Source organism: Lithobates pipiens, unplaced genomic scaffold (assembly GCF_037356315.1).
Source record: "Lithobates pipiens isolate NorthernLeopardFrog02 unplaced genomic scaffold, aLitPip1_a1.2 Scaffold_8, whole genome shotgun sequence".
NCBI lineage: Eukaryota > Metazoa > Chordata > Amphibia > Anura > Ranidae > Lithobates > Lithobates pipiens.
The window spans coordinates 279276484-279289856 of NW_027507903.1; the positions used below are offsets into that span (position 1 = coordinate 279276484).

Here is a 13373-nt window from a genome sequence, read left to right on the forward strand (position 1 = left end):
TCCTCTTCTCTGCTCCTGGCCCCTCCCTCCTGTTCAGTGACCCCACAGCAAGCAGCTTGTTATGGGGGGCACATGAGCTGAGTCGCAGCTCCCTGTGTCCATTCAGACACAGAGCCCCCGACCCGTACCTGCCCCACTCTTCCCTGATTGGCTAGCTGACTTTGATTGACAGCAGTGCCAATGGCGCCGCTGCTGTGTCTCAGCCAATCAGGAAGGAGAATCTCGGACGGCCGAGTCACTCGTGGACATCGCTGGACAGAGAGAGACCTCAGGTATTAGGGGGTGCTGGGCATGCTGCTACATACAAAACCGCATAAAAAAAGAAGACTACCAGAGAGGGGACAGTGAAAAGTGCCACACGAGCGAGCCACAGGGATACAGTAATCAAATAATAGGAAACAAATAAATAATCAAGTGAATAACATTTATTAGTAAAAAAAAAAGAAAAAAAAGTGGTGTTTCTTAAAAAAGAAAAATTGTAGGATTAATAAATTGAATGCACTGATGCCAAAGAGACTAAACAAGGAACCTAATTTACAAGTGTTCCTGGATGCAACTTAGATCCCGTTTGGACACACTCTACACCAGGGGTAGGCAACCTTTTGAGCACAGTGAGCCGAAAAATGTTTTCAAAGAAATTGAGCGTGACGATTTTATAACAAAAAAATGTCAACTTCACACTGTACTACCCTGCACAACTGCCCCACCACTGTACTGCCCTGCACATCTGCCCCACCACTGTACTACCCTGCACATCTGCCCCATCACTGTACTACCCTGCACATCTGTCCCACCACTGTACTACCCTGCACATCTGTCCCACCACTGTACTACCCTGCACATCTGCCCCATCACTGTACTACCCTGCACATCTGCCCCACCACTGTACTACCCTGCACATCTGCCCCACCACTGTACTACCCTGCACATCTGTCCCACCACTGTACTACCCTGCACATCTGCCCCATCACTGTACTACCCTGCACATCTGCCCCACCACTGTAACCCCCTACATATCTGTCCTAAAACTGAACTTATCTACTAATCTGCCCCACCTCTGTACTCCTTCTCCTCTCCCCAACCGCTGTAACCCCCTGCTCATCTGTCCCGCTAATGTACCTCCTTTCTCCTGTGTCCCAACACTAAAGCCCCCCTGCTCATCTTTCCCACCTCTGTAACCACCTGCTCATCTGGCCCAACACTGAATCCCCCCTGCTCATCTGTCCCACCACTGTACCTCCTGCACATCTGCCCCACCACTGTAACCCCCCTGCTCATCTGCCCCATCAATGTACCCCCTTTTCTCATCTGCTTCACTACTGTACCTCCCTGCACATCTGCTTCACTGCTGTATCCCTATGCTCTTCTGTCTCACTACTTAATAACCTTCTCATTATTATTATACAGGATTTATATAGTGCCGACAGTTTACGCAGGGCTTAACAACATTAGGGCAGACATTACAATTCAAGACAGGGGAGAATCAGAGGGCCCTGCTCGTTAGAGCTTACAATCTAGGAACATCTGTCCTAACACTGAACCCATCTGCTCGTCTGCCCCACCAATGTACTTCCTGCACATCTGTCTCCCCTCTGTTCCCCCCTACTCTCCTGACCCACCACTGTAACCCCCTGCTTATCTGGCCCACTGCTCTACCCACCTGCTTTTCTGTCCCAGCACTGAACCCACGGCTCATCTGGCCCAGCACTGAACCCACGGCTCATCTGGCCCAGCACTGAACCCACGGCTCATCTGGCCCAGCACTGAACCCACGGCTCATCTGGCCCAGCACTGAACCCACGGCTCATCTGGCCCAGCACTGAACCCACGGCTCATCTGGCCCAGCACTGAACCCACGGCTCATCTGGCCCAGCACTGAACCCACGGCTCATCTGGCCCAGCACTGAACCCACGGCTCATCTGGCCCAGCACTGAACCCACGGCTCATCTGGCCCAGCACTGAACCCACGGCTCATCTGGCCCAGCACTGAACCCACGGCTCATCTGGCCCAACACTGAACCCACGGCTCATCTGGCCCAACACTGAACCCACGGCTCATCTGGCCCAACACTGAACCCACGGCTCATCTGGCCCAACACTGAACCCTCAATGCTCTTCTGTCCCACTGCTGAACCCCCTTCTCATTTCCTCTACCACTGTACCTCCTGCACATCTGCCCCACTGCTGTACCCTCCTGCTCATCTGTCCCACCTCTGAACTCCTCCTGTTCATTTTCCCCAACGCTGTACCCTCCTGCTCATCTGCTCCATTTCTGTACCCTTTTTTCATCTATGTGGTATGCAGAGTGGTGAAAGGAAGCAAAGATGAGACATCTACCTGTCCTGGCACACTCATCCCCGCTGATCCAACTCTCGCATCCAGCCCAAGTGCTTGTACGTGATGTATGTGATGTCACATACAAGCATCTGGAATGGATGCACAATGATGAACTCAGGTCAGGGGAATTTTCTGAAAGCACTGGGCCTGTGTGCAGGATCATAAGGTGGGCCCCCACAGCTGTGCCACAGGAAAAGTTGGGTGTGATTTTCATTGCGCCGAATTCTGGCTGTGTCTTAAAGGGACACAGAGTGCCGGGGGTTCAGTAGTAACTGACACAAAGGTTCATGGAATAATTTCAACAAAGTTCCCAGAAGCTCACCAGTAATTCCACAAACTGTCACCTGATTGTGGTTTTCTCAATCACAGTGAAATCCCTTCTGAGATTGGTAGTGGCAACCAACAGAGTCATCTTCCTCCAGATGGTGGATGGGGCTAGCAGAACAGCGATTGGCTTTAGCAGTGATCAATGTCAGTCCTCCGCCTCCTGGAACCAGGGACCGCCCCCCTAACAGAACTGCACCCAATCTCTTTCCCATCACAAAAGCTGACGATCACAGCTACAGCAAAGTAATGCCTCGTTTCCACTGAGCGGATCGGTTCGGTTCTGTACGGTACGCTATTTTGAGTGTTTCCATTATGAAAGCAGCCCATACAACCAAACTATACTGCACCATTCAGGGTCCTGCTTCAGATGTGGGGCCATAGAAAATGGTGCGGTACTATTAGGGCAGAGCTACTGGCATCACACAATAAATTCCACTGATTGACGGACAGAAAAAAAAAAAAGTCAATGGTCACGTCAAAGGCATTTTTTCTAAACCCCGTATGGCCCCTGGCGGTCCGACATGCAGTGGAAATGCTCACCTGAATAGACCGGATCATTCTAACCCCTCCAAACTGTACCAACCCGAACCATTCCGCTCAGTGGGGCATTAGAGAACTAAACAATGCTGATGGGGAAAGAGTCGAGTACCGGCTGAAGAAGCTTTGTGTGCCGGGGTTACCTACCCCTGCTCTACACCTATGTAAGTATATAAATATTCCACAGTAATTTGTCCTCATATTGGTTCTATCCTAGAGCTATTTAAGATTAAATTATTGTACATAGGTCTGGTTATTTGTCTCTGTATATATAACTAGCTTTTCACATCAGTCTCTTTTCCCCTTTTTGGGTGAAATGTTTTGTTATTTAGAATGTTAAGTAATTTTTCATATAAAATGTATTTGTTTATTTCAATATTATTTGTAGTGGCTTGCTGTGTGTGCAATGCATAGGCAATTTCTTGTCTGGGGATACTTCAAATGGAGATTTCACCTACTTCAGCAATAGAATAGTATCATCCACATATTTGAATATGCAGATTCTGCTATTGGTTCCCTTTTGAAGAAATAAAAAGAGACTGAGTCTGAAGGTGTATTTATACAGGCCTCAGCTAAAAGGTGTCATGTCCTGACGAAGCTGGGGACTCCCAGCGAAATGCGTTGACGTCATGCCTCTGTGCGTCTGAAGCCATCCGCTTCATCCCTTCGCTTCCATTGCAGTATGGCCAACACAATGTGGATCCAACTGCAGTACTGGGAAACTCAAAGCAGCATCCAGCTTTAGACCTTCGTGAGCCGCTCACAGATACACCTGATGTGGCATCTCCTAATGAAGATTAGTGTGCCATGCCACAAAGAGAACTAATGGGAGGCTGGATCCCCTTCACTGGCATTAGGCTTTCATTGGATTCATGGAGTTTTCAAGTTGACACTCGGATACATAAAACATACCTCATCGCTGCTGTGCATTGTTTCCCCTGTCTGCAAAGGACATTGTTTGTCTACTTTGTCCACGCATAGCTGCCTGTGTACTGTGTTCGTTGGTTGGTGCCCCTACTACCATCATTGCCATTGGCAATTTGCTGCCCCTTTCCATCATTTGACCCACCCGGACATGGGCACCAGCTCACATTTATCACGGCGATACCCATGAGACCGCTTTGCCATTTTTGTGTCCATTTAATCCTGCCTTGGCTTGCAGCCCTCCAGACATCCAAATTATTACATTCATTGAATGATACTCACTGGCTACTGGAATTCACAGGGCTGCCCTGCTAGCTTTGGCTAGCCTACCCCAGCTTCCCATTTCATAGTGAATGCTGTATGATTTGATATGTGGTTATGTGGATGCATGGGTGGCGCCTAGACGTTTTTAGACACAGACAATTTTGTCAATTTAATGGTGGAAGGTGGATGATTACCTTTATTGTCTTTGTTATGACCACTTTTTTTTACTAATAAATGTTGACATTCATTGGATCATTTGTTTCCTAATTATATTATTTGATTACTATATCCCTGTGGCTCACTAATGTGGCACTTGCAACTGTCCCCTCTCTAGTACAGTCTTCTTTCTGTGTGCCACAGAGCCACACTTTCCTTGAATAAGTGAGTGGTTGAGTTTTCAACAGTACCCCTGTACTTTATATTGTGGTTCCCAGTACCTTTTTAATTTGTGTGTGCTACACACAGGTTTTTTTATCTTAATGCATAGAATGCATTAAGATAAAAAAAACCTTCTGACTTTACAACCAATTTAAATGTCATGGCTGGATTACTTCTTTTTTAGGCTTTTTTCCCCCCTTTATTTTCAAGATCTGTCCAGCAACACACTTCCTGTCTTAGGGTCCGTTCACACACATGCAAATTGGATGTGTTTTGAACCATATCCGATTTGCATGACGGATCAAACCAGCTTTCTATGGAGCCCGTTTACATAAATGTGTTGCAGCAGCAATACAAATTCACTGCAAATTAAAAAGTCCTGTGTGATTTCTGAGCACTGCAGGGCAGTTCAGATTCGAATTTAAGGCTCATTGCCTTCTTTGAAAAAAAAAAAAAAAAAAAAAAAATAGAAATCGCACATCCGATCAGTTTTGAACACAAATTTGATAAAAAATTTTTTTTTTTTTTTAAAAGCAGCGTGGGGGTCCCCCATCAAGCCATACCAGACCCTTTCGGTATGGAGCTGGTCCCCCTTTAGAACACAATAGCACAGCAGGGGAGATTGCTGTACAAACATTGCTTGTGTTAGTACAGCAATCTGTAGTGTGTACTATGCTTAAATCCCTTAAAAATTAATGCCAAATTTCCTAACACTTTTTAATGCGGTTACAGCAACAGCTTTCTTTTCCTTTTGGGATACAGACTTTGTATAAATTAATAGAAATGGACCACTGTAAGAATGCTGGTGTTAAAGTGGTTGTACACCCTGTACAACCACTTTTACCTACAGGTATGCCACGGTTTAGGAGATATTTACAAAAAAGCAGAGCGCCAAAGACATCAACGCATTCACACTTTAGAAAGGGCAGATCGTGCCGTGACTGGCGGCTCCTACGTGCCTGCGTGGGAGTGACTTCACACAACCCCACTAGGGTTTACTTCCTCGTTAAATAGTTTGTCTCAAACCTCTAACTGCCACTTTTGCTGGACAGCGTGTTCTGTTAAAAGGAAGTTGAAAAAGTTCAACAGAAGACTGCTTCATTAAATCCTAACTCCAGCTTTGCTATCACTTACATTCGTTAATAATAAAAGGCTGAGCAGTGCTAAACCCAACCCAATTTTGTTCCAGGAGTGGAATGGGAATTCCCAGCACTGTTGCCACAACACATCTCTACATGTTGATGCTACATACAGTTTATACAGCGCTGACAATGGCCACATGTATTAGTATTATTAAAATAGTTTGTTTGGGCCAGCTTGGAACAAACTATTTAAAGTGATAGCAAAGCTGAAATTAGGTATTAATGCTAGCGACAGACTCCATAATATATGTCCTTTTTGATATTGCCTGTAGTACCACCGTAATATTTTAACTATGAGTTATCCAATAAGTGATATCGTTTTAAACACCACATTTTTAACATAGAACAGCATGTTGCTTATTAATGCTTTAAATATTATGAATCTTATGAAATAAAACCAAGCACAATAAAACTGATGTAAACAAACAAACATGGAAGGACACATCACTTTCATGCACATATTGATTAAAAAGGTTCAAAACAAAACTGACATACCTTTTGTACATTGTCCAGTGATCCTTTAATGCGGCATGGTTTTCGATTATTTCATCCAGAGTAAGCAGAACAGTCAGCAGTTCTCCTAAGTGTTCATACATTGTCTACATAAAAAACAGGATAATACATTCATCATGACAGCAAGTAACACATGGTAAAGAAACGATTTAGTAAGAAACAGCCAAACTGCAAATACTTAAAAAAAAAAAAGAAAAAAAAGAAAAAAAAAAAGAAAATAATGGCATACCATAATGAGCTCTATACACTTATTCTGGGTATAATACTACATGACAAACAGATGCATGACCTTATTAGGTGAAATTATGGGGTTGATTTACTAAAGACAAATAGTCTGTGCACTGCAAGTTGCACTAGATCTGACGAGAAGCTCTGAAATGAGAGAACGCTCTGCTGATTTCTATCATCCAATCACGTGTGAGCAAATATGCCGTTTTTTTTTTTCCTTGCATGTTCCCCTCAGATCTAGAGCAACTGCACTTACAGTGCACAGACTATTTGCCTTTAGTAAATCAACCCCTATGTATTGTGTTCCAAAATTCCCAAGCTAAACCCATAATATGATAACTTATTCCTTTAAATATTAAAAATAAAATCCCTTAAAGTGGTTGCAAAGTCAGAAGGATTTTTTATCTTAATACACTCTATGCATTAAAATAAAAATTCTTCTGTGTGCAGCAGCCCCCCCCAATACTTATCTGAGCCCCATCTCGATCCAGCAATGTTTCAAGGGTGTCTCGGCTGCCCCGGGAGTCTCCCTCCTGATTGGCTGAGATGGCAGCACAGCGCCATTGGCTCAGTGAGCCAATGAGGAGAGAGGGGGGGGGGGGCAAATGACAGCTCCATGTCTGAATGGACACAGGGAGCTGTGGCTCGGCTCGGGGGCACCCCATAGCAAGCCGTATGCTGTGGGCGCATTCGGCAGGATGGAGGGGCCAGAAGTGCCGGTAAGAGACCCAAGGAGGATTTGGGCTACTCTGTGCAAAACCACTACACCGAGCAGTTAAGTATGACATGTTTGTTATTTTTAAAGAAAAAAAAAAAAAAAAAAACACAAGACTTTAGTATTCCTTTGAAGAAAAAAAAAAAAAAAAAGTTAAGAGTTAAAAGGAGTTGTAAAGTCCCTTTTTAAAAAAAATAACAAACATGTCATATTTACCTCCTCTGTGCAAGGGTTTTGCACAAAGTGTCTCCGATCCTCCTTTTCTGGGGTCCCGCCGTGGCGCTCCTGGCTCCTCCTCAGGTGCCCCGATAGAGAAGCGTTTTCCCTGGGGGCACTTGTGCGGGCATGCTCCTGTATCCTGCTGCTGCATCCATTGACACAGAGAGCAGGACCTGGCCATTGGATTTGACTGACAGCAGCGGGAGCCAATGGACCCGGTTGCTATCAATTTATCCAATGAGGATCTGAGACCCTGGCTGGAGCTGGTGAGCTCGCCCCCGTCGCTGAAAAGACCGAGTTAAGTAAAAGGGCGGCTCTGGGGCACAGCTGCAGCATAGGAGGTTTTTCACCTTAATGCATAGAATTTATTAAAGTGAAAAACCTTGAGGGTTTACAAACCCTTTACCAACATTCACAATCCTTACCAGAAAATGAACTCCTGATGTTTCAATTATCTTTGATTCATTCCTGCAAAAAGTCACAAGAGTAACATTCATTTAAAAGGTTTCACTAAAATTTTCCATGATAACCTAATATTACAAATCCTATGGGTATACACACAGCCAACAATGTCCTAGCAAGTATACCTCAATTTTTAGCTGTAGAATAAAGTCAACTTAGCATTTTATTACAAATGCTTCATGTATACGGACACCCAGCAATGTCTTGGGCTATGGCAAAGGCGACAGGGAAAATAAATTTGCAATAAAACTCCAGTAAACAAATATTAGCCCATTAGAGGACCATAAAAACAGCTCTTGCTGCAATAGTCCCCTTCAGTGTAAAGCTGTGCTCCACATTACTTATTTTCTGATATCATTTTCCTGGGTTGGAGGATGGCTAGCATCCTACAACCCACTTCACCTGAGCCCAGGCTGTCATGGACCTGCTCCAAGCCCATGACTTGGCATTGAAGTAGAAGTAGCACAGAGATAAGCTCATCTCTTTGCTACGGTGTTTTTAGCTCCAATAGCAGGATACTTCAAGTCAGTACATGAAGTGACTGACTCCATGCACTCCCCCATTCTGAGATCTGATGTACAGTCATTGCAAAAAGCTAATACCGAGCCAAATTCAGGTACTTACACTGCTTCAATCAATCCTTAACAGCAAGAAATCATTTTTTCCCAAGCTGCCAAACCTCTAGCTCAAAGCCAGTAGCAAAGAGAAGAAAATAAGGGAAGTGGTGTATAGCAAACATCATAAGGTGCCTGAATTGATCTTGCTAGCACCACCCAAATCTGCTACTGGAATCCAAATGGAGAACCAAAACTTCTACATATTGAGTGGAATGCAGTGAGATACAACATTTTCTCTTAAAGTGGAATTCTAGCCCAACATTAATTCTTAAAAATGTCACCCCCACCTATCCTCCCTAACATATGTAAAAAAAAATATATAGTTAAGAGTATATTTATCTATTTTTAGTTTGCTCTGGTCAAGTCACGTGATCCCCTCATCAGCGAACATCGGCTGCTGAGAAGAGGGATCACTCAACAGCAGCTGGGAATTCTGGAAGCGGTGACATTACCCAATAGACTCGCATTGGCCCAGCCATTGTCGGCAATCCCTCTCCCCTGCAGCTCAAGGACACTGGAATCCAGAGCTGCGGGATCATGTGACCAGACTAGGAGGTTAGCAGAAGGGGGGTTGGAACTTTTTTAAGCATAGTTCCTGTTTGGCTAGAATTCCACTTTAAAGGATAAGTTCACCTTTGCAGGTTAAAAAAAAAAAATTGCATTTACTATTTAATTTTAGGCGCCTGGAAGGCATTGCAATCAGGAGGTTGCAGGTGCAATGCAGGACTTGTGCAGACTGTCAGTGTAAGTTGTCTGCTTGTATCTTATACAGGCAGGCAGTTTCCCACTGACAGGAAGAATCAAACTACCAGAGCATTCCACAGCGCTGTGGTAGTTCATTGATAACGACAAGTTGTCAGCTGCAAAAGATTTCGGTACTTGTAGTTCATTCACTAACAGAACTCTGTGAATGAATGATGCGGCCATGTGTTCCCACACAGAATGACAAGAGTGGGAACATGTTAAATGTTCCACCCTTCATGTTTCTGAAGGTGAACTTATCCTTTAACCTATTCCAGTTCCTACTTATTTTTATTTTTTTATTTTTATTTTTAGGAACTAGATAGCGAACATGACAAAGCTATAACATACCGTACGCTTCTCACATAAATTACCTGCTGCTTGTGTACAAGGATGCTAACTGATGGACAACATTCATTACAACCTCATAACATCTTGTAACAAAACATGAAAGCTCCTGAGAAAAGAAACAAAAAAAAAAGAAAAAGATAAATATAACAGAAATGTAAAAGTTAAAGCGATAAAATTAGCCTTTGTCTTGGGCTACACTGAAAACGTTGCTACTGGGAGCGTTAACTATTTAAATCGGCAGCCATCTCATATCTTGCATACTAAAATCAATGTGAAAGACATTGTAAATAGCAATTTAGATCCCTTAAATTTTAAGAGACTTAATATACCCTGTAAATCTAGGTTTATAGGAAAACAAACAACAAAATTATTTAACACAACACAATTCAATGTTTTGCAATACTTTTTTTTATACTACTAGGGTTGCCGGTTCAAATCCCAATCATGGCACTACCTACCTGGAGTTTGTATGTTCTCCCTGTGCCTGCGCGGGTTTCCTCCTGGTACTCCGGTTTCCTCCCACACTCCAAAGACATGCTGGCAGTTTAATTGGATCTTGTCTAAATTGGTCCTAGTATGTGTAGGTTATGTATGTGAGTTAGGGACCTTAGATTGTAAACTCCTTGAGGGCAGGGACCGATGTGAAGGAACAGCATTATATATATATATATATATATATATATATATATATATATATATATATATATATATATATATATAAAGCTCTGCGTTAAATTGATGGCACTATATATGTGCCTGTAACAAATTTTAAAATGCTATTGCCTCTTTAACTTTACAAGAAAGATTCAGATGGGATTTGGTTCGCTGCTACCCATAAACAAACAATACATATGAAAAGCCACTTTAAATAAACAGTTTCAGTTGGGTCGTTTTCCAGGTAATAACATTGGTGCAGTGGTTTTGGATGCAGTAGTATGGGGACACCCAGTCTATCATACCCTAAACACTGATTAGGCCTAATAGACACCAAAAATAAACTCTGGTAAAAGTAAAAAAAAAAAAAAATTACACACACACACACACACACATATTAGGGCTGTGGAAAATAAAGATTAACTCCTCGATTAATTCTTTTGATTTGTACTCACCTCTGTGGGCGTCTTCCGGGTCTTCAGGGAGTTCCGTCGGAGACATCAACGTCACTGGACTCCCCCCCCCCTCCCCAAGTCCCTCCGTCTGCTAACGAAGGGAAGGGGGAGGAGTCCAGTGACGTTGAAGTCACTGATTAAAAGTAACGCGTACAGGGGAGGAGCTACGTATGATGTCACCCGCTGCTGCCCTTATGGAACTAACATGATTGTCGGCTTTACATGCTGTGTTTTTATCATCTATATGTGAGTAGTTTGTGTTTGAACACAAACATTAAATCTTATACTTAAGCGGTGAGCACTTAGATCTTTTCTTTCTACCCATGACCTGGCGTCCTTGCTGAGATCTACGTAGACATGAAAGAAGTTTATGGTCCGTGTTAACCCTTTTGATACCCGCTTGCATTACCACCTGTTAGCACAGGGGTCCATGCCATAAGGTTAGAGTGATTAGTTAGACCGGAGGTGGAGGGATTGTCACGCTACTGTGGGGAAAAAAATGACTTGCGTCAGTGCTACAGTTTGAATTTAAAACGTATTTGTGTGAACTGTGAAGTTAAGTCATGGATTGTGGAAACTAACTAGTGTTGGGTGATTGTATATAGTGTATACCACATTTACCACTGACTAATGCAGAGTGGCAATGCAAGGAGATCAGCTAAAAGTAGTTGGATCTGTATGTGTGTTATAATTAAGCGAAATTAGTCGATTTAAAAAAATCTATTAATCAAACACAAAAATTTGAATCAGTAACAGCCCTAATTATATATATATATATATATATATATATATATATATATATATATATATATATATATATATATATATATATATATATATATATATATATATATCTCCCTCCAATCCCCAAGAAGTCATCAAAGAAATAATTTGACATGACTTCTTTCTTCAGATTTTTTTTTTTTTCAATGCCCTATCCTATGACAACATTAACCGCCTCACATTGGGTTTCCTTTAGAAACTTTTTGAAGTGCCTAAAAGGCGTGAGTGAGGCTAATTATTAGAGACCTTCACTGACATTCATGTAGGCTGTAAAAGAAAGAGGATGGGCAGTCCCTTACAATTTGCAAGGGAGATTGCTACTCTGCTACTTCACAAGTAGCAGAGCATTTCCATTTTATTTTTTTGTCTAAAGTTCAGCTTTGACCCCTACATCTTACCTGTACAATTAAAATGTCTACTTAGTCACAACCCTCTAACCCTTAAAAAGACAACTGACAGTAATCTTTTTTTTATTAGAAGTCATACTTACCTGATGTACGGCTCCAGTGAGAACTTTGCTGTGTGGTTTATTTTAAAACCTCCCAGTCATGTAATGCAGAGCAACCTCCACCACACAATTATTTATTATCCTCCATTTCTCATAAATGGGTCGCTCTGACACCAGCCAACATTAGCAACAAACAGAAGTCATATCATAAGAAAAGATATTTCCTTCCAGAGGAAAATTTACCTGTAGGAATGAAACAAACCTTCCCATCTGAATCTGGGAATCACCCTCCACAATACTGGATTCTGCAGCTAAAAACAAAATCAAACAACATAAACATCCTTTGTGTCATTAAATCCTGACATATTTCTACATTTTATATTAAATATACTTAACGATTTTAGTGTTTTTAGTGACAACAGCAGCCAAACAGATTTTAGCTTTCACTCTCTGACACTATCAATAGACATTGTTGGCAAGGAGTAAGGCATTCCAAAATGCCAAAAAATTATTCCACTTACATGCACTCGTATTGTCAGAGTCTGAATATTAATGTGTATAGAAAAATGTGGCGGGAGAACGCAAAGAATACACAACCAGTCCTTGTTCTCCTGGGAACATGATGATCACCAGCCAAGTTGAGTGAACATTAGCTGGATCAGGCAACAACAACAACTTCATGATTCAGGGACCCTTTTCTGCACTGGCTTAAATTAATTACTTCAGCCCCCTTAATGACCATGGCCTTTTTTGTAATACGACACTGCGTCGCTTTAATGCAACGCTGTACCCAAACAAAAAAACTTTCTTCCCACAAATAAAGCTCTCTTTTGTTAGTATTTGATCACCTCTACAGTTTAAAAGTTTGTGCTGCAAACAAAAAAATGCCGACAATTTTGTAAAAAAAAACAAAAAAAAAAACAATATTTTTTTACTTTTTGCTATAATACATAATCTGGCCATTGTGTACACCAGCCTGTCCCCCTGTCAGAACACAACAGTACAGAGATCTCCCCACTCAGATAACATCAGATAGATAGTACAACAAGCTTGTAAGCTTTTGTTGCTTCAACCCGTGAGGTTAAACTAAAAAAAACTGATTGTGTTCACCAGGCTTTACTTTGCACTAGACGTATGACAGATTCCTGTACCTGTTAGAAACAGGTACATTTTTTTCCTTCAACTTTTTATTAAGATTTATAGAAAAGAAAATACAAACATGGTACACAGTGCTTCAATACAATATAAGCACACAAAATTGAGTAACAATTAAGATA

At 42.2% G+C, this 13373-nt stretch overlaps 1 protein-coding gene across 2 annotated transcripts in view; it reads right to left on the bottom strand.

Moving 5' to 3' along the window:
• WASHC4 (WASH complex subunit 4) overlaps positions 1-13373 on the bottom strand; it is a 101403-nt gene that overhangs the window by 49485 nt on the left and 38545 nt on the right. For both annotated transcript variants that reach the window (XM_077472094.1, XM_077472095.1), the window contains exons 6-9: positions 12340-12407; positions 9780-9862; positions 8011-8053; positions 6406-6509 (exon numbers count right to left, since the gene is read on the bottom strand). In XM_077472094.1, coding sequence (XP_077328220.1) covers positions 6406-6509; positions 8011-8053; positions 9780-9862; positions 12340-12407 — 298 coding nt within the window. The remainder of the gene's footprint in view (positions 1-6405; positions 6510-8010; positions 8054-9779; positions 9863-12339; positions 12408-13373) is intronic.